The sequence below is a fragment of the Petromyzon marinus genome, chromosome 78 (assembly GCF_048934315.1).
Source record: "Petromyzon marinus isolate PM22_M1 ecotype Great Lakes invasive population chromosome 78, UKy_Petmar_22M1.pri1.0, whole genome shotgun sequence".
Taxonomy (NCBI): domain Eukaryota; kingdom Metazoa; phylum Chordata; class Hyperoartia; order Petromyzontiformes; family Petromyzontidae; genus Petromyzon; species Petromyzon marinus.
Window position 1 is genome coordinate 2485893 of NC_133744.1, and position 27392 is coordinate 2513284.

The following is a 27392-nucleotide window of genomic DNA, read 5'->3' on the forward strand; positions in this document are numbered from 1 at the left end:
AGCCAACCCCCATCAAAGATCCCCCGTGTAGCCTTAACAAACCGCTGGAGCAAGTACTGTGAGCGAGTAGCGCCTATTAAGGCCGACACGGTGCACGAGGGGAGTGGGTGGCCAGCACCATGCCCGATCGCCTTTGTTTCCCCAGTGACGATGTTTACTACACTTATTTAAGGCTGAGTCGACCTAGAGGAGGCCCAGGACCGGTTCAGAAAATCACGCACCCGCTCACTCATGCACTCAACCAATCACTCAACCACTCACCGACTCATTCACTCACTCACCCACTCATCCACACAACCATTCACCCACCTGCTCACCCATTCATCCACACACTCACCCTCCTGCTCACACACTCATCCACACACTTACCCACCTGCTCACCCACTCATCCACACACTCACTCACCCACTCATCCACACAACCATTCACCCACTCACCCACCTGCTCACCCACTCATCCACATACTCACCCACCTGCTCACCCACTCATCCACACACCCATCTGCTCAGCCACTCATCCACACACTCACCCACACACTCATCCACCTGCTCACCCACTCATCCACACACTCACCCACCTGCTCACTCACTCATCCACACACTAAACTATCTGCTCACCCACTCATCCACACACTCACCCACCTGCTCACCCACTCATCCACACACTCACCCGCTCACTCACCCACTCATCCACACTCTCACCCACCTGCTCACCCACTCATCCACACACTCACCCACCTGCTCACCCATTCATCCACACACTCTCACCCACCTGCTCACTCACTCATCCACACACTCACCCACCTGCTCACCCACTCATCCACACACTCACCCATCTGCTCACCCACTCATCCACACATTCACTGACCCGCTCACTCACCCACACATCCACACAACCATTCACCCATTCACTCACCCACCTACTCACCCACTCACCCACACAACCACTCACTCACCCAACCACTCACTCACCCACCTGCTCACTCATCCACACACTCACCCACCTGCTCACCCACTCATCCACACACTCACCCATCTGCTCACCCACTCATCCACACACTCACCCACCTGCTCACCCACTCATCCACACACTCGTCCCACCTGCTCAACAACAACCGCCATTTGCCACTAAGTGGCGGTGACGTCACCACGACGCTTGATGCAGGCCATGTGCACCTTGAGGTCACGTGAAGTGTCGAACGCCCGCTGACAGGAGGTCATGGGGCAGACCCAGGTGCCACGGGTCGACTGACTAAGATGACTGGCTGATGCACCACCTGTGCCCCCTACTGTGCCAACCTGCTGTGCTTTAGCCACCCGGCGCTCCGCTCGTGAGCGTCGCTCCTTCGCCCTCCGTTGTTGTTGGAGGGCGACTGCCTCCAACTGCCCAGTAGCGTCCTTCACGAGCCTCCTCCACAGAGGCCGATCTTGACACCGCTGGTACCAGTCATCGGCAAGTCCACTCAGCTCCACGTCCTGTACCACATCACTCCATCTCTTCTCTAGCCCGTGCTGCGCCCATTTAGCCCCCTCGATCCGGCCGAATAAAAGCTGTTTCGAAATGCGGTGGCTGGGCATGCGGACTACATGACCCAGCCAACGCAGCCTTGCCTGTCGGAAGAGCTCACTGATGGGACCTTGCCCAGATCTTTCAAAGATTTGTGAGCTCCTCACACAATCCAACCTGGTTAAACCCAGGATGGATCGAAGGCAGGCTAGCCTAAATGTTTCTAACCGGTGAAGATGTTCCATTAGGGGGGTCCACGTTTCGCAAGCGTGGAGAAGGGAGGGAATGACCGTGGCCGAGAAGACCTAAAGCTTAGTGTGGAGCGACACACCCGGGCCCGCTCACCATCATGAAGGTCCTTAATGATCGTGAGCAGAGGGTCAGGGACTCAAAAAGCACGAAGAACAACCCAGAGCCCAAGCCTACTGATGGTATCATAGGCCTTGACCAGGTCAATAAAGAAGAGATGTAGGTCTTGTTGGAATTCCCTACACCTCTGCTGTAGCAGACAGACAGAAAATATGGCATCTGTGCTGGATCACCCTTTCCTGAAACTGCATTGGGGCTCCGCAAGCCTCTCCTTAGGGTGCCTGGCAAGGCGATGTTGAATAATCCTTGCCAGGACCTTTCTCGGCACACTGAGGAGTGAGATGCCTCTGTAGTTGTTACAGTCTGTGCGGTCCCCCTTCTTAAAGAGGGGACCACCAAGGACATCCTTCCAATCCTGCAGAACCGGTCCAGTGGTCCAGACTGTTATGATGTCATATAGGGCAGTCTGTGCACAAACGCCACCCTCCCTCAGCATTTCGCTTGGGAGATCATCTCTACCCGGTGCCTTTCCTGGTCTCAGACTCCGGATCGCCCTCAGTATTTCCTCAAAAGATAGTATCTCAGCCAGTCACTCACAGGGGGTGACTTCTTCCAATATTTGAGGCACTGCAGCCTCAGCAGGGTCATCCCCACTTTGTGCCACGATGTTTTCCTGGCTGGGGGATTTTCCCTCCCCCAGGACCTCACAGAAATGCTCAGCAAATCTGCAAACCTGTTCCTGGGGGTCGGAGATTGGATCACCGTTTTTTCCCCTAATCATGGTAATAGGTGTGGCGCTGCAGGTTACTTTTTTGATGGAGTTAGAGATTTGTGATCGCGGGCCACTGAGGCAGACTCCATCTCCTCAGCAACCCGCGACCCCCACCCATCCTTGCAGCACCGCACGGCTCTCCAAACCTCCAAGCGAAGGCTGCGGTAAGCCTCAGTCTCTGACGTGGGATTCTGTAGCCGATGACAGTGGGCCTGTCGCTTTTTCTCATCCATCCTGAACACCTCCTCTGTCAGCCAGGGTCTCTGGGGAGGTCTGGACCGCGTACCCAAAGCAGCCATTGCAGCTGCATGAGTCACAGTCCTAAACCTCGCCCATTTACCTTTGACATCAGGAGTGGGGGACGATGCCAACCCCAGCCGCACGCAATGATGAAATTCTCGCTTGCAACTTTCATCAGATAACTGAGACCAGGCCACTTTAGGTTGGAATGGGGTCCTGGGTGTACACCCACCACCAGAGTGGAAGAATGGCAGGCGCATCTTACAGATGACTAGTCGATGTTCAGAGGGCTGATCAGCTCCACGGTAGGTCCTGGTGTCAAGGACATGGGCTCGCATCTGCTGGTCCGTCACTATGTAGTCCAGCAGATGTTATTGCTTGGACCCGAAATGCATCCATGATGTTGTGTGGATGCGCCGATGCCAGAACAGCTTATTGGTAATTACAAGCCCATGGGCTGCACAAAAATCTAGCAGCCTCCTACCGTTGTTATTGAGCTCATCTGGCCCATACCCTCCAATCACTCCAGACCAGGTGCCAGCATCATGACCAACTCGGGCATTGAAGTCACCCAACAAGATGACTCTATCCCGAGGGGCCACTTTAGCCAGCACCTGTGACAGGAGGTCATATAAGGCATCTGACTCATCGGCTTTGCCTGCATCCCTCCACGGATGTTCGTCTTCAGTGGGGGCATAAGTAACCACGACCACCACTCCTCGCCTCCGGTTGATGGGAAGGCGAGCCCAAAGTAGCCTGGGGCTTACAGCTTCCCACACCTCACCAAAAGAAGAGCCACACCCTGTTGTTTGGCAGTCTGCTGCCCCGAGTAGAGGACTCTCCACCCCTCATGGTGGTAGGAGCCAGAACCGGTCCACCGGACCTCCTGAATGCCACAGAGATCCAGGCGGTACCGGTCCAGCTCCCTACAGAGGAGTGGCAGCCTCTCCTCCGCAGTGAGCGTTCGAACATTCCACGTGGCCGCACGAAGTGGCTTTTCGTTGTTTCTGGAGGAGCCCCGAGGGTAGAGATTCAATCTCCTGGCTCCGCCAATTGGGGTTTGGCCAGGAGACGTCATAGACGCCTGTCCCCCCGGGGCCTCCGGCACAAGCTTATTAGTTATATATTTAAGTCGTGGTTTCATGGTAATTTTTGGAAGGTGGAGGGGTTACCAGCTCCTCGCACCCCTCCAGATCCCCCGTTTATCCACTGTGGTGGTCACAGACGCCATGAGGGGAGGGGCCAATCGGAAGTGGCCCTTTCCCCACAGCACTGTCCACGACAGAGTTGCCCGTCCGGCACCGCGAGGAGGTTGTGGGTTGTTTTGCTCACCCACTCATCCACACGCTCACCCACCTGCTCACAAGGCCATAAAAAGCTGTAGCTCTGTTATAGGCCAATTCGTTTCAAGGCCAATGCTTACATTATTATCATAGCATGCTTTGTTTGCGTGTTTTGTGCTCGATCTCGCGATGCACAGTTGTCCCGACGCTGTCGTTCCTCGGGTATTCTCATGCGATCACCCTACGTGTCATCATGCAGCTGGTCAGTGCATAATCATCAGTTCCCTCACAAATCAGCTCACAACATCGGATATGTTTTATAATCTCTGGTTCTTTCGGTAAAGTCAGGTATTTAGAAAAAAATAATAGAAACACGACGTTTCGGTCACAACACAAGCGTCCGTCATCAGGTGAGAAAATTATCTGCTGTTGTAGCTTTATATAGGCATGGGAGGGGGTGAAGGATTTTTGTAGAGTCATGGCTGCAGGAGTTCACGGGGGAGAGGGGGGAGGATTTGTGGCGTGCAGGGACGGATGGGGCTGGAGAAATTAGCATGTGAATTAGCTTGAGTTATAACCGAAAACCAAAAAACTCAAATGGCACGGGTGGGTGAGTGAAATTCACAGCAGTTAAAATTTGACATAGTTTATCACGTCCTTCCAATTATTGCTCAATCTGAATCCATCTTCTCAATTAAAGTTTTGTCTGTGTTTGTATATCTGGATGGCTTCATGAACAAAGCTCTGATATTTAACACGTAGTCTTTCGCGACCAATATTATTCATAATAAAGGTTTTTGTGTTAGATTGCGTTATTTATAAATGTGTCGTAATCCTCCACCACCCGACATGGCCAAACAGTAAAAAAGTGTCACGCTTACAAAAGACAAATAGTTCACTACTTTAGCCCACCGGTGTGTTGAAGAGTGAATCAACATCATTTACAATTTTGAGTACGACGTTTCGCTGGTAATTACATCCAGTACCATTCTGGCAAATTGCCCAATGATACTGGATCAGACCTGCGCATATCACCGAGATTCCTCTGGTAAGGGTGGTCAATGATTTACTTTTGTCAGCAGATGAAAGCTTTGTCAGTCTCATTCTGCTCGATCTGAGTGCGGCATTTGAATCTATTGATCACGGGGTTCTCCTTGACCGTCCGGCAGTTTCAATGGGGATCCTAGGCATAGCTTTGCTGTGGTTCCACTCTTACTTAACGAATCGTAAGCACGACGTCACAAAGGATGGCTTCAAGTAACCAATTAGACCGATTCTCTGTGGTGTTCCACAGGGATCTGTGCTTGATCCACATGGGACCATTGGGTATTCTGCTCTGACATTTTGGCTTTTCCTGCCATTGCTATGCAGATGGCACTGACATTTATATCTGGTTAGACCAGACTGTGCATCAGCTTCTTCTGCGCTGTCTGCATTACGAACAGTGGTGAATTCATGGTTGCGCCAACATATTTGGCTACTCAATTCCGACAAAACCGATGCCATGTTCATCGGCTCCCCTCTGCATCTTTCTAAATTTGGTTTGCCTCCTTTGTTGATTGATGGTCACGATTACAGCCCCACATGGGAGGTCAGAAACCTTGGTGTTCAGTTCAACCATTCATTATCCTTTGAGGCACATATATCTAAGGTGGTTACAATTTCCCTTTTCCACCTCAGAAATATTTGCCAGAATGCATCGCTTCCTGTCACCGGCAGGCTTTAAAAGGGCTCACCCCACAACGTCGCGGGCGCGTTAGTGAGTCCGAACGGCAGCACCCGAAACTCAAACAGCCCCATCGGGGTGGTAAATGCGGTTTTTGGCCGATCCTCCTCCGCCATCTCCACCTGCCAGTACCCGGACACCAGATCGAGGGTGGAAGAATACCGCGTCCCCTGCGAGGCTGTCAAAGGTGTCATCGATGCGGGGTATGGGGAAGGCATCGCCGAGGGTAACTGCATTTAACTTTCGAAAATCGACGCAAAACCGGGTTGATCCATCCTTTTTCGTCACTAGTACAACTGGGGCAGACCAGGGGCTCGCTGAGGGCTGGAATATGTTATCACGGAGCATATCCGCGACTGCTTCTTTGATCTGGGCCCGTTCAGGCGCGCCCACTCAGTATGCGGGGAGTTTTAATGGGCTGGGCTGCACCGGTGTCAATTTGGTGCTTAACAAGGTCTGTCCGGCCCACATCTGAATCGTGCTCACTGAACACGTCGGCGTACTCCTGCAATAACCCGCGCAGCTGATCGGCCTCCCCCTTAGGTAAATCTGCCCAAGGTACATGTAACGCATCGCGCAAGGGGACGACCTCGGCTCGGGGAGTCGGGCCGACTCGCCAGGCCAGGTCCTGCTTTGTTCTTGGGGCGACAAGGGTCCTCAGTCCAGAGGGCAAACACCGAGTCGTTAGAGTGGCGCGCGTGCAGGGGGTGTATGGTGGCTACCGTGGTGCATCATCGTAGCATCGCCGGGGTACTGTGTGGGTTAAACACCCGCGTGAACAGTCGGCCCCCGTCTGCATTGACCAGCGTGGCTGACCCTACAACTCCGTACCGCGCCGCCAACTCCGGGTGAGGAGTTAGCATTACCTCACCCGATGGTCGGTGTGCGGGGTCGGCGGAGGGGGTTGCCACTGGCACCAGCATCTCGGCGAGCGGGCCGATGGTGACGGCCGATACCAGGGTAGCGGCCACGGGTGCGAAGCTTGGGCGATTCGGCTCTTGTCCCAGGAACGGAATCCGTTCCCCGCTGCTTACCACCGTGGCGCATCGCTGGCGGGGCTGCACGTTGAGTCCTAGTTTCTCCAGGAGGTCCGTACCTTGCAATACACTCGTGGCACAACACACTCGAGACGTAGAATTCCTGGGTGCACGTCTGGTGTCCGAGGCGGACCTCGAGGGAGATCCTTCCCAGCAGCCCCATCCCGGCTCCACTCGCCGTGTGCAGCACGCGATGCGGGGCCTGCAGGTGGCCCACGTCCACCCCGAGCACGCTGCAGTGCGCGGCGCTCACGAGTGAGGCCACCGCCCCCGTGTCCATTAGGATCCGGGTGCGCTGCCCGTTCACCTGTCCTTCTACCAGCGACGTGGCCCCCGTGATTCCCGCCACCAGCTCCCGTAGCCAGTCGCCCGTCCTCACCGCGTCCTTGGGTGTTGTGGTCGGAATCTGTGTGGGGGCCACTCTCTCACCATTATTATTATCGTCGTTTTGTGTCGGGACCACGTCGATTGCACCCCTAGATGGTCCACTCTCTAGGGGGCGTTGGCGTTTTAACCCTGGCGCGTTTCTAGCACGGGCGATCTGAGGGCAGTTTCTCACGAGATGCCCTCGATGGTCGCACAGGTAGCATGCCCGGGGGGCGGTCCCACAGGAGGTCCCCTGCCCATCCCTTCTTCCCGTACGCAGCTGTCCAAGGTCGGACTCTAACTGGGACACCCGTCTGGCCAGCCCCCCCACTCTGGAGCGTAGCTCACCCATTTCGGATTGAATGGTCTTCACATTTTTGTTCGCTTCATCCCGTATATCTTTTATACCCGTCTGTATCCCCGCTACCCAGCTCGGGGTTGTCTCGCGGGGCCCCGGAGACTCTCTTGCTCGACCCCTTACCGTGCGGGTGAGTCCCTCCTCTTCCTCCTCCTCTGGGCCCAGGCTCGCGATGGCCCGCTCTCGTCCCAGCCCTCGAAGCTGCGTGCGCTCACTGGCCAGCTCCTCGCACTCGAGTGCGCGCTCGACTAGGGTATTAAAGGGGAGGCTCGTATCGCCCACTTTAGGCTGCCACCACGCGGTGTGGGCTAAACATCGGAGGATTTTGTCGGCGGCCAGCTCGTCAATCACCTCCGTTGCGAACTCTGGGCAGGCGATCGTGTTAGCGATCGCACGTCTCCAGCATAATCGCGAAAATCCTCGCCGGGTTGGCGGCGGCGCGCCTCTAAGGCCGTCTTGGCCTGTCTCACATTACGCGTGCTAAAACGCAGCTCGAGTTGGTGCATCAACTCTTCCAACTGGGTTTGGGTGCTTGCGGGTAGTGCCTCCACAAAATCAGCTGCCCGCCCGTCTAGATTAATAGTGAGTTGTAGTAACGCTTGCGCGTCCGTCCAACCATTAAGCTCTTTAGCCCCTATGATGTTGCGTGCAAACGCTTTCCACGAAGGGGTCCCTGTGCCTGCAAACACATATCTTATTTTCGTGTGGAGTACTGCGTTTCTCTCCCGTGGAGCTGTGGGGGTTTGTACCACGTCTGACATCAAATTGTTAGGGAGACTGCCCCCCGTCTCCCCGTTCTCCCGTGACCCCCCGTCCTCCTGCTCTCCCCCCTTCGCTGCTGCTCCTCGGGGCATGATTTAACTAGCTGCACTAACCACTTCACAATCACGGCAAGCTACACAGGCTCATGGGTTAACGTGCGCGGCAAGTGCGCACACGTGGGGGAAATTACATACTCGTGCGCAAACACAGAAACCACAGCGCGCAGGCTCGCCACACCACGCACTCCCCTTCGCACTCACAGAGACCACTCGACACGGTTTATACTCTCCTGACCATTTATTATCCGCAAATAAACAAACTGAACTGTGTCAGTGTGGACCAGCAGGACAGGTCTAACCTATCTCTCTACTGCCTGATACTTAATTGGCCTGTCCGTTCTCTATTTTCTCTCAGAATTCGCCCCTTTTGTCTTACCACTCTTCCTTGTACTTACGGTCCGACCTCGCAGTGATGGAGGTCGCGGAGAGATGATGCTGTAACCAGCATCTGGCTGTTCTCTGCCCCGTCTCACGGACGTGCGAGTAACAGTCAGGTGACGGTTCCTCGATCCCTCCGTCCTGTTGATCCTCAGCGAAAACGGCCCCTTGCTTCCCCAAAGCGTCCCTTTTTATGCTCGCTTCAAAGCCCCCACGCCGCCGTCCCATTGGCCTCTTATCCAATCCGATCACCTCCCCTCTCTGACGCTCCGCCCCCCCATTGTTTAACCAAGTGCACCGACTCAATAAGTGAGCCGGTGCTGCATCGCCGCCAATCCGCGGTGCATCACGGGTAGAGACGTCAATCCGCGGTGCATCACGGGTAGAGACGTTAATCCACGGTGCATCACGGGTAGAGACGTTAATCCGCAGTGCATCACGGGTAGAGACGTCAATCCGCGGTGCATCACGGGTAGAGACGTTAATCCACGGTGCATCACGGGTAGAGACGTTAATCTGCGGTGCATCACGGGTAGAGACGTCAATCCGCGGTGCATCACGGGTAGAGACGTTAATCCGTGGTGCATCACGGGTAGAGATGCTAACCCGCGGTGCATCACGGGTAGAGACGTCAATCCGCGGTGCATCACGGGTAGAGACGCCAATCCGTGGTGCATCACGGGTAGAGACGCCAATCCGTGGTGCATCACGGGTAGAGACGTCAATCCGTGGTGCATCACGGGTAGAGACGCTAACCCGCGGTGCATCACGGGTAGAGACGTTAATCCGCGGTGCATCACGGGTAGAGACGTTAATCCGCGGTGCATCACGGGTAGAGACGTTAATCCGCGGTGCATCACGGGTAGAGACGTCAATCCGCGGTGCATCGCGGGTAGAGACGTCAATCCGTGGTGCATCGCGGGTAGAGACGTTAATCCACGGTGCATCACGGGTAGAGACGTTAATCCGCAGTGCATCACGGGTAGAGACGTCAATCCGCGGTGCATCACGGGTAGAGACGTTAATCCACGGTGCATCACGGGTAGAGACGTTAATCTGCGGTGCATCACGGGTAGAGACGTCAATCCGCGGTGCATCACGGGTAGAGACGTTAATCCGTGGTGCATCACGGGTAGAGATGCTAACCCGCGGTGCATCACGGGTAGAGACGTCAATCCGCGGTGCATCACGGGTAGAGACGCCAATCCGTGGTGCATCACGGGTAGAGACGCCAATCCGTGGTGCATCACGGGTAGAGACGTCAATCCGTGGTGCATCACGGGTAGAGACGCTAACCCGCGGTGCATCACGGGTAGAGACGTTAATCCGCGGTGCATCACGGGTAGAGACGTTAATCCGCGGTGCATCACGGGTAGAGACGTTAATCCGCGGTGCATCACGGGTAGAGACGTCAATCCGCGGTGCATCGCGGGTAGAGACGTCAATCCGCGGTGCATCACGGGTAGAGACGCTAACCCGCGGTGCACCATGGGTAGAGACGCTTAACCCGCGCTGCCCCGCTCCCCACCCGTCTGCTGGTCCGTGTGTGTCTTGAGCATCTCCTCACTGCGGTTCTCAGCGAGTTCGCCGTGGTCATCTAATTCTAAGTTAAGCCACGGCGCCGCAGTGCCATTTGGCCTGGGGGGGGGGGGGGGGGCCTGCCAATTCCCTGACCCTGAGAAACCGTGGAGCACCCCCACGAGGGGGCCTCTCGGGTAAAAACTCAGGGCAGGTGCCCCCCTCCCTCCCCATGAGGCCCTACTTGAGTGTGTGTGTTTAGGTGGGGGGGGGTGGCGGGGGAAGTGCTGTGATGGGAGCCGGGTGGCTTCTCGGTCGCAGCAGCACAGCGACGGCCCCGGTTTCGACGGAGCGGCTTCGCTGTTGTGGCACCACAAATACTCGCAACCCCGCTCCACATCCAACAAATCACCTCCATCATGTTATTATTCAATTCTGAGATGCTATTTTATTTATTTATCCAGGCATAAGCTGAAAAACAAGTCGTAATTTTTTCTTCTTCTTTCCGGCAACGTTTTTGGCAACTCCACCACTGCTGCCTCTGCTGTGAAGGTTTCCCGGCTTGGTTGGGAAGTTGGTGATTGTGGTCTGGGATGCGGAGGAGACCTCACAGACTCACTTGTCCGCTGTGGTCACTCGCCCTGCTGTTCTTGTTGTTTACGCTGCTTTCGTTTTGGCGACATTTCTTCATTTGGTTATTCATTTTTTTTATTTTGCTTGGTAGTCGGGGTTTTAAATTTTCTTGCTAATGGCTGTATACGGGATTTGGGGCCGTCTATAAATGACGTCACGCGATTTTGGACGATTTTTGACCCCTCCCCCCCTCGTCACACGGCGTCACAAAAAGTCAGACCCCCCTCAAATATGACGTCACAAAGCTCTGCCCCCCCCCCAAAAAAAACATGCTTCAAATCTTTTTTAACTATTGTCATTCTAGTGCCTATTTAATGTGGCGCTGCACTCTGATGTTGTAGGAGAAAGCATTTATTAAAAAGTCTATTTAATTAAGTAGAACGTGTTGTTACATTACACGCTTTTATTTAACTCGCTGTCTGTTGTATCCTCAAATCTTGTAACACAATTTTAACCCACTTCCCAATGTGGTATCGACTGCACACTTGGTATACTTATGTCACACTGATGACAATACTATGTTCTATCATTAAAAATAAAAAAATATATATATTTCTCAACAATATTTTACATGTTATGTTTCGGCTAGGGTCTAATTGTCCACGCTCAACTGACGTTGGCTGTAAATCACCACGGCCCCCTTACGTTATGGCAAGCTTCGGGGCCACTTCCTGGAGTCGTGGAGCTCTGCCATTACCCGTACGGTACATTTCATTAAAACATGTTTTAAAAAAAAGTATAAAAAAATATTACTTATCTATTTATTTAAAGTTACGCATTTTGATGTGACGTCACATTTCTCAACCCCCCCCACCCACCTCGTCACACATCGTCACAAATGTCTGACCCCTCCCTAGGTGCGTGACGTCATTTATGGACGGCCCCTTTGGTCCTTTAACAATAATTAAAGTACAACGCTGCGACATGCTATGAATGACGCGACGTAAAATAACCATTACTACTTACAATTATCATTACGCTGGAAATTACGACAGCATCGTCAGGAGATCTGCCAGCATTGTTCTGTTTGTAATCAACCAGCGATGATGCAGGTCGTTAAGTCGATTCGTAAACGTCAACTAGTGGGTTTTCTCCCCAACTCACAACCGGTGGTGCTGCTGCTGCTGAAGTCACTAATTGGCACCTTTTGTTCCACGCGACAAACCGCACTTATTGGCTGTGTCGAGTGATGGTGGTGGGTTCATTTACGCGATCTGACCCAAGCACCTTGGATTATGAACACGCGCACGTCCGTCCGCTCCACTCGTTTCATTCTCTGCTTTCATTTCCGTTCAAGGTTGAAGCAATCACTTCTCTATACACAAATTCAGAATTATATCCCCGCACTCGATGTTACCTCCCTCGCCTGGTATACAGGAGGTCGTGGGTTCGATCCCGACCCTGATGACGCCTGCTGCTGTATATTTCGAGTTTGCGCGTCTCGCTCTCCCCGCGATGGTCACTGCGTGGATGTCTCCAGGTCCTCCGGTTTTACCTCCACATTTAGAATCAAAATCACGCGTTCGCAGGAATTTGCCTGTCACTATAAATTTCTACGTGATGACGATAGGCCACTTCGTTGAGCTATCATTCATGATGGCCGGGTTGCTTCTGAAAGAGAGCTGCACGCTAGCTCAGTGGGCCTTACACCTGGTGACATAAACAAATAGTCTCAGTTGAGTGAACCCCCAACTCCGAAAAAGACTCCGAGGCAAATTTTTATTTTGTCAATCGTCAAGCAACACAAGCACGGACAACGAATAGGCCAGGCACGTTGTGGAAATCATCGCACTGTGAAATGTACCATAAGTAGAAGAAAAGATCGATATTGCACTGAGCCTTACAGATAAGGCTTATCCCCTATTCGACCTTCAGCGACGGTCAGCGCAAACATCTCATCTCGGGACTAAATCACTCCCAGGTGGTGTGCCCGGTTCTCACTGTAGCCGAGTGGAATTGGGTCGTACGCAGACACGGCCCAAACACATCACAACACAAACATGAATAAGTACATTAAAATAACTCAAATCACATAGCATGGGAGATTGGGAGAGGTTTATCACGTAGCTTTTCTTTGGTATGGTTTTACGGTGTCAAAGCATTAGGAGTTCAGCGAAATGGCTCCACTTTGAATTGGCAACGCATTGCTTAGAAAGCGGTGGAAATTCACGTTACAGCGAGTGGGTTGCCGCGGTGTCTAGGAGATGTTAACTCCCTCGCCTGGAATGCAAGAGGTCGTGCGTTCGATCCAGACTCTGATGCCTGTTGTATATTTGGAGTCTGCGTCTCTCTCTCCCCGTGGTGGTCACTGCGAGGTTTTTTTTCCCGGGTCCTCCGGTTTTTCCCCTCCACATTTAGAATCAACGTCACCACGCGTCGAGAGAACGTCTGCTGCGGAAATTTCCACGCGCCGACGATGATATCAGTCACTTCGTTCAGCTGCTATAATTTGTGATGGCCAGCCTCACTTCTGAAAAAGAGCTACATACATCAGTGGGAACCTGAGCTGGTTAAATAAAAAATTGTTTAGTATTAGTTTAGTTAGCTCAACGAAGTGGCTTATCATCATCGCGTGAACCAAGGCCGTAAGCCATGGAGTCAACATTGGGAGGGACCAAATCTTCCAGGGTGTCTGGGGGTCCAATATCTAAATTTGAAAACTAATTTCCTGCCGAAAATATTAAAAAATTCACTCACACATGGGATGGACTTTTTATAAATTTTGTACAACGTTTAATAGTGTATTGTATTACATTGCTCTGTTTTAACTTTTTTTTACCATTTCTTGTTTCATTGCATGTAATGGCAGATATTAGGGATTAATCAAGTGCAACCATAACCACAATCATATAAACATAAATCTATGCATTGTTATATGAAGACAAGTCCAGATATTGTGGCCAAGGTTTAGCAAATTGTTTTTTATTTATTTACATAGCATAGCAATTGTTTTTTATAGCAATATATTGGGGGGGGGGGCATTTTGATATTTTAATATTGGGGGGGGGATGTGTCCCCCCCCCAATATATATTATAATTACGGCCTAGGCGTGAACACATAGAGACGTTGATTCTAAACGTGGAGGGAAAAACCGGAGGACCCAGAGAAAAATCCACGCAGTGACCACCACGGGGAGAGAGAGGCGCAGACGCCAAATATACAGCAGCGGGCACCGCTAGGGTCGGGATCGAACCCACGAGCATCTGCACTCCAGGCGAGGGAGATGACATCTCGTTCATTCGGCTGATGGGATGTGTCAGATACGGGTGCATTGATTAAATATAATTTTACTTTACGTTGTGGTATAATCAGACGTGCATTGGCGTATTTATTGGTTATCCAGACCGTCATTGTTACCGCTACTCTTCTTGTGATCCAGCAGCGTTTGTATGTATGTTGTACATGTGTGTGTGTTGTACAGTAAAATCTTGAATTGCGAGCATAATTCGTTCCGGAAACGTGTTTGTAATCCAAAGCACTCGTATATCAAAGCACAGTTGTGATCACGTGACGCTCGGCAAAGCGTATACGTACTACTCGTATTGCAAGACCCTCGCTTGCTTTATCAAATTAATATTTATTTTAAAAAAATGTGCTCGTCTTGCAAAACACTCGCAGACCAAGTTACTCGCAATCCAAGGTTTTTACTGCATTGTGTATGTTGTATGTTATATGTATGTATGTTAACTTCTTTGGCACCGCGTGCATAACCATCCGTGCTGCTAATCGTAGGTAGGTGTGGGAAGAGGACAACAAACTGAACAACAACAAGCAGCAGTTCTAAAGAAAGGGTTTTGTCAATCTCGACGTTGAATTTAAAAGTGCAGCATAGCCCCCTGTGCCTTCCTACTATCGGAAAGGGGAGGCGTTCCGGGCAGCCGCAGAAGTGCTTCCGAAAGCGCCGCGAGACGATGACCACGAGAGTTGGCGTGGTGACCGTTTATGCTCCTTGACGAGGCGTTGTTGTGGCGAGCACTTTGCGTGTGCAATGAGCACCACTTTTTATCATGGATTCGCCCTGCAACCAGACGCCAAACATTATCTGACTACGCCATGCGGAGTCAGATAGTAGCGAGCCGCAATAATCGAGTCTTGGTTCGAAACTACCACCCGTGTTGGCTACGTCCCGACTGCGATTGTTACAGACCACTTTAGAGCTTATTGGTCACCCCGTGCCCCTTATAAATCTCAACGTTCATCCTGCAAAGTCCCATCACAAGGGAGAGACACACAAATAGACATTTAGATTTTTTTTGCCCGTGTTGAAACGGCTGTACGCCGTATGGACCTAAAAACCCAATTTCCCCTGCACAAGAATACGGGGTAAACCGTATAGGTTGACACAGTGTGTTAGTCCGTCGGCCAATCGGTTTTCCAGGGTATAGACGAGGTCGTGGGTCCGATCCTGACCATGACGATGGCTGCTGCTGCTGTATATCTGGAGTCTGCGTCTCTCTGTCTCTCTTTCATCATCACGACGGTGGCGAGAAGTTCACTAGCTCGCCGGGTGTACAGGAGGTCGTGGGTCCGATCCTGATCCTGACCTTGGCGATGGCTGCTGCCGCTACTGTATATCTGGAGTCTGCGTTCCCACGCGTTTAGAGTATTTGGCTGCTCCTATCAATATGTTCACGGGATGACGATATCAGCTGCTTGGTTGAGCGGAGATCATTTGTGATGGGCAGGGTCGCTTCTGAAGAAGAGCGACGACACAGCAGCTCGGTGGGGCCGTACACGTGCTACAATAAACAAACATAGTTTGAGCTGAAAATGTTAACGTGGAATTGTATTGAGGGACTATTCGGAATCGGCTTGTCGGAGGAATTCAATGAGCTGTAAAGCTCTTTTTCACAGATGTCCAGCAGAGGGACTTGCAGTACGTCTTGGGGATAAAGTTGGTCTCATCTACACTTTTTAAATCGTCGTCATCATCATATTCATTGCTTCAGAACTGCTGTTAATTGTTGTTGTTGTTAAAGTTTGTTTTCCTTCCGCGCACCTCCGATCAGCGCGGTTGGCTACATTCGGTGCCAACGAAGTTTAACATACATACAACATACACACCACTATACACTACACTCTATGTACAACACATACGTAAAACATGATTACACTTTACACACACGATAAATATACTTGTGCTCTCGTGTCAAAGCAGGGTAACGAAGATCACCGGAGCCTTCTTTGTAGCCCCGGCTGCCTGTGAATGAGAATGTTGTGAAAGCGTTTATGTCAACATCATTCTGTTTAAATTATTATTTAAAGCTTTCGTGACTGCAGTAATTAATATTCTTAGCTCTTTAGGTAAAGTCACGTTGAAGGGAAACAATAAAATAATAAAATATATATAAAACAATAAAAATTCTCACGACGTTTCGACCATAACACAAACGGTCATCATCAGGTGTGAAAACCAACGGGTTTTTTATGTATCTCTACGGGTCTCTGTGTTTCTGTGGGTCTCTATGGGGTTCGGTGTCTCTGTGGGTCTCTGTGGGTCTCTATGTGTCTCTATGCATCTCTATGGGTCTCTATTGGTCTCTATGGGTCTCTGTGGGTCTCTATGGGTCTCTATGGATCTTTATGAGTCTCTGTGGGTCTCTATGCGTCTCTATGCATCTCTATGCATCTCTGTGTATCTCTATGGGTCTCTTTTATTTCTGTGGGTCTCTATAGGTGTCTCTGTCTCTGCGGGTCTCTACAGATCTTTGTGAGTCTTTGTAGGTCTCTGTGGGGCTCTGTGGGTCTCTATGCATCTCCATGCGTCTCTATGCATCTCTATGGGTATCAATGGGTATCTATGCATCTGTGGGTCTCTATCTGTCTCTGTGTATCTCTATGTATCTCTATAGGTCTCTACGTATCTCTATATGTCTCGGTGTATTTCTATAGATCTCTATATATCTCTGTGTCTCTCTGTGCCATGAGTTGCTTGACTGAGATGACTGAAATGACTGGCCGATACACCACCTGTGCCCCCTACTGTGCCAACCTGCTGTGTTTTAGCCACCCGGCGCTCCGCTCGTTGTTGTGAGCATCGCTCCCCGGCCCTCCATTGTTGTTGGAGGACGACTGCCTCCAACTACCCAGTAGCGTCCTTCACGAGCCTCCTCCACAGAGGCCAATCTTGACACGGCTGGTATCAGTCATCAGCAAGTTCACTCAGGTCCACATCCTCTTGTGCCACATCAAACCCATATCTTCTCTAGCCCGTGCCATGCCCATTTAGCCCCCTCTATCCGGCCAAACAAAATATATTTAGGCATGCGTGTAACATGACCCAGCCAATACAGCCTTGCCTGCCGGAGCTCACCGATCTTTAAAGAATATGTGAGCTCCCCACACAATCCAGCATGGTTAAACCCAGGATGGATCGTAGTTAGGCTAGCCTAAATGTTTCTAACCAGCGAAGATGTTTCAATATGGCGGGTCCACGTTTCACAAGCACAGAGAAGGGAGGGCAAGACCGTGGCCGAGAAGACCCGAAGCTTTGTGCAGAGCGATAGACCAGGTAGCTTCTAACAGTGTGGTATGCAGCCAATGGAAAGATAATGCCGCTCGACTGATTTGAGGTGAGACCTCTGCTTTCAAACCGGAGCTGGTCATGAGCACACTTCCCAGGTATGGAAAACTCTCCAATCTCTCCATAATTGCCCCATCACCAATGAGGAACTGAGGGTGTGGAGTGTTTGATGGCACAACATACCCAGGCAGGTGTTTAGTTTTGGTGGGGCTGATGGTAAGGCCCCACCTTTTCATGGCACACTCCGGGTTCAGCAGCAGCACCTCCAACTGCTCCTCTGAGTGAGCAGCAATCGCCAAGTCATCAGCATACATAACGTTGATGATCCTCCCATTGTATCTGTACAGGATGGAAATTCCTCCTGTACAGCCATCGAAGGCTTCACGAATTATGTGGTCAAAAAATATTTTAAATAATGTGGGAGCTAGAGGACAGCCTTGTCGCACCCCAAGGTGTACAGGGAATGGCTCTGACTCCCAGCCACGTAGTTTTACCTGGGCCTGCCCACCATCATGAACCTCCTTAATGATTGTGAGCACAGTCAGGGACCCCGGAAACACGAAGAACAACCCAGAGCCCCCAGTTTGCCCCGTGATGTTTTCCAGGCTGAGGGATTTCCCCTCCCCCAAGACCTCACAGAAATGCTCAGCAAATCCGCAAAGATTTATTTCCCCTAATGATGGTGATAGGTGTGGTGCTGAAAGTTACTTTTTAAATGGAGTTCAATAGTGATTTGTGATCGCGGACTGCTGAGACAGGCTCCATTTCCTCAGCAACTCGCGACCACCCACCCTTGCAGCGTCTCATGGCTCTCCAAACCTACGAGCGAAAGCTGCGGGAAACCTCTTTCTCCGACGCGGGATGTGAGTTATGCCTGTCGCTTTGCTCAGCCAGCTGGAACACCACCTCCTTCATCCAAAATCTTTGGAAGGCTTAGACCGTGTACCCAAAGAAGCCATTGTAGCTTTATGAGTCACAGTCCTAAACCTTACCCATTTTCCCTTAGCGTCAGGAGGAGGGGGACCATGCCAACCCCAACTGCAAGCGATTATTAAATTCTTGCTTGCAAATTTCATTAGCTAGCTGAGATCAAGCTACTGTGGGTTTGAATGGGGTTCCAGATGTACACCTACCACCAAAGTGAAAGAATGGCAAGCGCATCTTACAGATGACAAGCCGATGGTCAGTGGGCAGATCAGCTCCACGGTAGGCGCTGGTGTTAAGGACATTGGCCCGCATCCGCTGTTTTGTCACTATATAGTCTAGCAGATTATTCTTGCTTGGACCCAGTGTGCATCCATGATGTTCTATGGATGCGCCGATGCTGGAACAGCGTGTTGGTAATTACAAGCCCATGGACTGCACAAAAGCCTAGCAGCCTCCTACTGTTGTTGTTGAGCTGATCTGGCCCCATGCCTTCCAATCACTCCAGCCCAGAGGCCAGCATCATGACTCACTCGGGAATTAAAGTCAACCAACAGGATGACTCTATCCCGAAGGGCCACTTTAGCTAGCACCTGTGACAGGTCATATAAGTCATCAGCTTTGCCTGCATACCTCTACTGATGCTCGTATTTGGTGGGGGCAAAAGTACCCACCACAACCATTCCTCACCTCTGGTTGATGGAAAGGTGAGCCCACAGTAGCCTGGGGCTTACAGCTTCCCACATCTCACCGCCATGCTCCTACGCCCCCATAATTATTTTGTTCAAAAGAAGGGCCACACCCTGTTGTTTGGCAGTCTCCTTCCCGGAGTAGAGGATTGTCCACCCCTCATGGTGGCATGAGCCAGGGCCAGTCCACCAGACCTCCTGAATACCACATATATCCAGGCAGTACTGGTCCAGTTTCCAACAGAGGAGTGGCAGCCTCTCCTTCAACAGTGAACATTCGAACAATCCATGTGGCCAGCCGCAGTAGCTTTTTGCGTTTCTGGAGGAATCCCAAGGGTAAGGATTCAGTCTCCTGGCTCTGCAAAATGTTGTTTAGCCAGGAGACGTCATAGACGTCTGTTCTCCCGGGGCCTCCGGCTTAGCTAAATATTTATCACGTGGTTTTGTGGTAATGAATTGAAGGTGGTGGGGTTATCAGCCCCTCACACTCATCTAGAGGCCCCATTTGGCCGCTGTGGTGGCTACAAGCGCCATGAGGGGAATAGCCGATTATGGAATTGGCCTCCCCTGCATGGTGTTGCTCACATTCACCACAGCATTACCATCCTCCACACACACACACAGAAGGACACACACACGGACACGTAAAGAGACACATAGAGACACACAGGGGGTCCTTACTTGTTGTCTAGCCATAGGCTGTTCCTCTAGCCAATGGAATCGGCAGCAACAGCAGCAGCAGCAGCCAGTGGGCGTGATGTGACCCTGAAAGGCAAAGATCCCCCGCATAGTAGCCTTTAACAGACTGTAGAGGCAAGGACTGTTATCAAGCAGCACCTATGAAAGTAGTGATGATGATGGTGGTGGCGGTGATTAATTAATTCGAATATTCTTTTGAGTAAAAACTCGCCCCCACTAAAGAGGGCATCACAATACTTTACAGTATGAATTTAACAAAGGTAGTCCTACCTATAAAATCGAGACCTAGAAAAAATATATCAAAATGAAGGGACACACTCAAGGAAAAGCTAAAAAGAAAAAGTGAGTCTTGCAATTTCCAGAATCGTGTGGTGCTCGGAGCCAATCTGAAGGCCGGTGGAAGAGAGTTCCAGATCTTAGGCGCCACACTCGAGAAGGCACCACTACCGCCCAGTGTAGAATGAAAAATTCTAGGTTGAGCTAGAAGGGCCTGGCCTGAGGAGCTCAAGGCATATCTACCTGATGTCTGGGGGGCCAAACGGGACTGAAGGTACTGAGGACCAAGGCCGTTTTGAGCTTTGTAAGTCATTACAGCTAACTTAGCTGACTGGTAGCCAGTGCAGATCATGGATGATTGGTTTTATGTGCTCGGCATAGTTAACACGTCTAAGCATGAGGGCAGTCGCATTCTGCAGCAGCTGCAGTTTTCGAACTAGTCCACGAGGCAGCTCAGCATACAAAGCATTTCCGTAATCCAGATGCGTTGACACAAAGGCGTGAACCACTGTTTTGAGATCACTAGTGGACAAGAGGGGTCGCAGCCCTCGGAGCACTCTTAGGTGATAAAACCCCACTGTGGCTACAGCTGCAACCTGAGGATCCATGGTCAAGCTACGATCAAGCAGTACACCTAGGTTGTGCACCACTGTTACAGCGAGATGGAGTACTCCATTAATTAATGGAGGCTCAAGCTCCCCCTGACCCATCAGCCGACTCTCTGACCCTACAATCATCAGCTCCGTCTTGCCAGGATTCATTCTTAGCCAGTTCTACTGCATCCATGCAGATTCAGGCCAGAGCTGCACCTGGGTCACCAGAGAAGGAGACATCTGGGTGTCATCGGCATACTGATGGCATTGCAGACCGTGGCTCTGGATGATAGCTTCCAGTGGCCTAACAAGGACATTGAATAAAAGGGGAGATAAGACTGACCCCTGAGGGATACTGTAAGGGGAGGGTCCAGCAGGGGACACGTGGGGACCCAAGGCCACCTGCTGGGTCTTGCCCTGCAGAAAAGATCCAATCCACTGCAAGGTGGTGCTTCAGATTCCTGCCACGTCCCGAAGGCACCAGAATAAAACCCTACAATTGATTGCATCAAATGCCGCTGATAGGTCCAGCATAACCGTGCCTGAAATATAGCCCCTGTCCATCGGCACGAGCAGATCGTGTGCCATGCAAACCAAGGCGGACTCAGCTCTATGATGGGTCGTGAAGCCTGATTGAGTGACATCAAAGAAACACTCAGCCTCATGATACGACTCCAATGGGAAGGAGGCCACCCTTTCTATAATCTTTTCCTAAATATGGAAGATTGGAGATCGGCAATAGTTAGCCAGGATATCGACATCCAGTCTCCTTTTCTTTAGAAGTGGTCGCGCTAAATAATGTTTCGGTGGTTTCAGGAACACTCCTTCTGAACGGGAAGAGTTGACTAATTAGGTCACCATCGAGATCACTGGCTCAAATGCCTCCTTAAGATTCCAAGAGGGACAGAGATCTAAATATCAAGTTATCAATTTCAACCCCACAGTAGTCTGGATGAAATCTGTAGGCAGGACCGGTAAAAAAGCCTCAAAGATGAGAGGAGCTCTTGGGTCCAAACTATTAGGATGAATTGCTGGGCAGATACCCTCTCTAATGCGATCAATCTTATTATAAAATAACTGATGGACATCTTTGCAGCGCTCTTCAGAAGGAACAACCTTTATGGACGTACAGTTAGGATGAATCAAACTGCTCAGCAGGGCGGTTCCTTGCCGAGTCAATTCTCATTTGTGACGTACTTTTCTTTATCATGAAGATACCTCCTGTGTAAGCCCGTTGACACGCTCGTTGAGTTGTTCGATCATCATCGAGCTGAGATTTGAGCCAGCATTATTCCATTTTCCTAAATCGTACTTTCAGGGCCCTGAGGTCTCCGGAATACCAAGGGGTGCTTGTGGTAACTTGAGCATGAAGATGGTGGCGAGAAGCAAGATCATAGAGATCGGAGCACTAAATTGTACTTATCAACACTTTCATTGATGGTCCCACTGTCACAATACATAAGAGCAAATATGGGCCGATAAGGCGTCATGAAATCCAGATCAAAAATTACCCTGCGATTAGTCCATAGTGTGGATGAAAATGGAAAGGCCCCAACTGAGACCCCCTAGGGTGAATGCTAGGTCTATCATGTGGCCGTGATCATGGGTTGGGCCCTGAATAAACGGAGTAAATCCCATGGAACCCATGGTATCCAAAAGGTATGTAGCCAAACTGTTAGATGGGTCATCAATCCATCTATTGAAATCTCCCAGCACAACTCTATGAGGGAATTCCAGAAACAAGGGAGAGATTACCTCAGACAGCTGAGACATCTGTAAACAAGGGTGAAATACAGGCTCTGATTCTAATTCAGGGCACGATCATGTATTCGAATGACCCAACTATGGGACCACGGCACATATGAGACCAGTCTGAAATATTACCGCCATCTCTCTTTTTACCTGGTCTGGGAATATGCAATATTGAATACCCATCTGGGACTAAATCAGCCAAAGGTTGGTCGACTCCAGGTCGAAGCGAGGTTTCAGTAATACGAGCTAGGCATAGACAGTGCATAGCAATCTTATCATGTACTAAAGTGGCGCACTGCATGGCCGACCTGCGTACCCAGAGCAGCCATTGCAGCTGCATGAGCCACAGTCCTGAACCTCACCTATTTCCCCTCGGCATCAGGTGGGGAAGGGGGTGGGGGATGATGCTAACCCCAGCTGCAAGCGATGATGAAACTCTCGCTTGCAACTTCCATTAGCTAGCTGAGACCAGGTCACTGTAGGTTTTAATCGGGTCCTAGATGAACACCCACCACTGGAGTGGAAGAATGGCAGGCGCATCTTACAGATGACAAGCCTATGGTTAGTGGGTAGTGTCTAGGACATGGGCTTGCATCCGCTGTTCCATCACTATATTGTCCAGCAGATGTTCTTGCTTGGACCCGGCGTGCATCCATCATGTTGCGTGGGATGCAGCGATGCCGGAACAGAGTTTTGATAATTACAAGTCAATGGTCTGCACAGAAGTATAGCAGCCTCCTACCATTGTATTTTAGATGATCTGGCCCATGCCTTCCAATCACTACAGCCCAGGTGCCAGTGTTATGACCCATTCGGGCATTAAAGCCACCCACCAGGATTACTATCCCGAGGGGTCACTTTAGCTAGTAGCTTTGACTGCAGGTCATAGCAGGTATCGTACTTATAAGCCTTGACTACATCCCTCCACTGATGTTCATCTTCGGTGGGGGCATAAGTAACCACCACCACTCCTTGCTCTCGTTAATGGGAAGGTGAGCACAGAGTAGCCTGGGGCCTGATGCTTCCCACACCTCACCGCCACGCTCAGATGTCCCCTTCATTCTTTGTTCAGGAGAGCCACTATTGTTTGGCAGTCTCCTGCCCCTAGTGGAGGACTGTCCACCCCTCATGGTGGCAGGAACAAGAGCAAGTCCACTGGACCTCCTGTATTCCACAAAGGTCCAGGCAGTATCGTTCCAAGTTTAGTTCGACATTTTTTATGTAGATTACTGGTAGTTGAATTCAAGATGGAGTTGTTACCAGCCCCTTGCACCAGTGGCAATGTTTACTACACACCGCTAAACCGGGTACTCATTTGAGGCTGAGTCGACCAAGGAGGCCCAGAACCGGTTCAAATAATCGTCACTGGTGTTGGTCATGAGTGGAAAACGAACTCGGGTCACCGCTACCCCCACCACCACCACCACAATCACAACCATCGCCATTACCACCACCACTGTCCCAACCACCATTACCATCCCAGTCAGGGGTGCCACGGTGGCTAGCAGATGTTAACTCTCTCTCCTGCTGTATATTTGGAGTTTGCGTGCCTCTCTCCTCGTTGGCATGTGGATTTTTCTCCGATTCATCCGGGTGTTCCCCTCCACGTTTAGAATCAACGTCACACGATTAGTCATTTGGCTGCTATACACTTCCACATATTTCTAAACGCGGACGGAAAAAACCGGAGGACCAGGAGACAAACCACACCGACTAGCACGGTTGGCTGTGTACGGCACGAAAGAAGTTCGACTTACAACATCACACGACACGCCACTTCGTTGAGCTATTAATTTGCGATGGCCCAGGGTGGCTTCTGAATAAAAGTTAATCGCAGCTCAGTGGGGCCTTACGCTTTGGTAAAAAGAAAACGAAATTTGTCATCAACAAATGTTACGGGAAATGAGCACGGGAAGTGGCAGCAGATGCCTCTACGCGATAAGAATGCTCGAGTCCATGGCAAGTCAAACCGCCAAACCTCCCACCACCAGTGACTTTTGAAACACCCCCAAAACCCACTGAGGGGTTTTTTCCCTCAAGCAGGAAAAAATATTTATAGAACCGAAACCAACTTCCTCTTTCACCACGTCGAAAGGCCAAAATGAACTCCGGGCAAGCAAACTTGATTATGAAGCTAACGGTTACTTAACTAAAAACTCCGCAATAGAGAAATGGGGTTTTAAGGGACACTTCTTCGTCCTCCTGGCCCTGATTCCAGTCGATCTTTGTGTATCCTAAATGAAAACTTATTACAACTCGACATTGTTTTTTTGTCACCGGGTGTAAGGCCAACTGAGCTTCTAGTTTCTTTTTCAGAAGCGACCTTTCAAAAATGGCTTTCACAAATGGTAGCTAAACGGAGTGGCTGATATCCTCATCATTGCATGGAAATTTATAGCAGTGGCCAAATACTCTAAACGCGTGGTGACGTTGATGCTAAATTATTAGGGGGAAAAACCGGAGAACCCGGACAAAAATCCACGTGACCATGGGGAGAGAGAGACGCGGACTCCAAATATACAGTAAGCGTCAAGGTCGGGATCGAACCACCGACGACCTCTTGTATTCTAGGCAAGGTAGTTAATGTCTCACAACTGTGGCTAAACGCATAGATACTTTATCAGGCGTGGTGCTGGCCACCCACCCCCTCGTGTTCCACAGTGTCGGCCTTCATAGGCGCTGCTGCTGCTGCTCACTACTACTAACAACACTTAAGGCTACAAAGGGGATCTTTGTCTCTGTAGGCAGATGTAGCACCGCAGTGAAATGAGCTTTCACTCACCATTTCCTTTGTTGCCAGCATCTCTCTCTGTAGACACAAACACAGACAGACACACATCATGCACACAGAGACACATCGCGTGGACAATGAATCACACGGAGTAGCCATCGCAAAGTCTCGTTCAGATGATGCTGGATGCGATTACCAGTGAAATGTCACTGTACTCAAATTGTAAATGTTGTGGATTTATTCTCCAACACACCGGTGGGTTGAAGTAATAACTAATTGACGCGTTGTTCACGTGAAAAACCTTACTGGCTGTGTTGGGTGGTGGAGGGTTACGACACATTTATACTTACGCCATCTAACCCAAAAACCTTTTATAATGAATAATATTGGTTGTGAAAGCCTAGGTGTTAAACTATCTGTGTGTCTGTGTGTGAGTCACAAACACACTGTGAACTTCCCTGCTTCAGCCCAGTTTGCGTGATGGATGGACACATCTGGAGGCCATTACAGAGAACAGTGGCGCAGTCATCCAAGGCAAAATCTGGTCTCTGCCTAAAACCAAAACGACGAACTGGTTTTATTTCACCAGGTGTAAGGCCCCACTGAGCAAATGTGTAGCTCGTTTTCAGAAGCGACCCTGGGCCATCGCAAATGATGGCAGCTTAACGAAGGTGGCTTCAAATCTAGGTTGAAGGTGGCTTGTCATGTCAGAGTCAGAATGTTTATTTAGACTGCAGGAGGAGGAATCCGAGGAGCTATAAAGTTATTGTCACAGATGTCTAGTAGGGGCACGGGGTAAGAACGTTACAACAACAAATACACGATGCACAATCACGATAGGAGTGCAAAGTACAAGAAAGGAAAACGAATCATCCAAACACAAACAGATACAACACTAAACCATTCCCATCGTAGCAGGCAAAGCCCACTTAGTTCTTAATTTATTTTTTAGAAGCGACCTGGCCATCACAAATGATAGCTCAGCAAAGTGGCTCCTTGTAACCGCGAGGTCAATTTACAACAGAGGTCAAATACCCTAAACACGTGGCGACGTCGATTCTGAAGTCGAGGGTAATAAGTAATATTTAAACATAATTTTGTTTAAACACGTTTTAATTGTATTGTCATCAGTATGACATAAGTATACCAAGTTTGTAGTCGATACCACATTGGGAAGTGGGTTAAAATTGAGTTACAAGATTTGAGGATACAACAACAACAACAGACAGAGTGAGTTAAATAAAAGCGTGTAAAAACCGGAGGGCCCGGAGAAAAATCTATGCGACCATGGGGAGGGAGACATGCCAACTCAAATATACAGCAGGTATCAGGGTCGGGATCGAACCCACGACCTCCTGTATACCAGGCGAGGTAGTTAGCGTCTCGCCAGCGTTAAGGCAGCCAGCCTGCTAGCTTGGTGGTTGGGTGACCCATGAGGTCTCAGGGTGTGCGGTTTGGCCTTGAAATTATGTCGAGGACACCTCCAATTATGATGGTTGGCTAGGTACGGTGCATAATAAGTTCAACACACATACATACTCACATCGAGACCCATAGACTCATCACACAGGGAGCCATAGACTTGCACAGATACCCATGAACTCACACAGAGACTCATAGTTTGTTGTTCTTTACCTCGCATCTCCAATTAGCACGGTTGGCTACGTACGGTGATAAATAAGTTCAATATACATATGTACGTACAAAACATACAGTTGTGTTTATTACATGGAGACAAACGTGGGAAGGAGAGGCTACGATGTGAGTGTGTATTTATGTTTGCGTAGTGCTGTGTTGAAACTGGGCATCACTCACCGCTTCCTTTGCGGGAGGAATCTTTCTCTGTAAACAGAAACACATCGGAGACACATCACGTGGACGGTAAATCACGCGGCATACCCATAGGACAATTCAGTTCGGTTTCTTTAAAATTAATTTGTGCGTCCTTATGTCTGAAGCCAAGGCAGCCTTGCCTGCCAGAGTAGCTCACCAATGGGAATGTGCCCACATCATTCAAGGATCTGTGAGCTCCGCACACAATCCAGCCTGGTTAAACCCAGGATAGATCATAGGCAGGCCAGCCTGAATGTTTATAACCAGTGCAGATGTTCCATTAGGGAGGTTCACGTTTCACAAGCACAAAGGGAGGGCATGACCGTGGCTGAGAAAACCCGAACCTTCGTGTGGAGCGACAGACCCCAGGTAGCTTCTACACAGCGTTACGCAACCAGTCAAAAGATAATGCCACTCGACTTAT

General features: G+C 50.3%; 1 protein-coding gene across 2 annotated transcripts in view; it reads right to left on the bottom strand.

The window, feature by feature from the left end:
- Positions 1-12647: 12647 nt before the first annotated feature.
- Positions 12648-27392, bottom strand: part of LOC103091750 (myelin protein zero-like protein 3) — a 42258-nt gene continuing 27513 nt past the window's right edge. For both annotated transcript variants that reach the window (XM_076056816.1, XM_076056815.1), the window contains 4 exons: positions 26951-26977; positions 25187-25213; positions 19766-19849; positions 12648-16148 (listed from right to left, as the gene is read on the bottom strand). In XM_076056816.1, the coding sequence (XP_075912931.1) occupies positions 19773-19849; positions 25187-25213; positions 26951-26977 (131 nt within the window). In that variant the 3' untranslated portion in view covers positions 12648-16148; positions 19766-19772. The remainder of the gene's footprint in view (positions 16149-19765; positions 19850-25186; positions 25214-26950; positions 26978-27392) is intronic.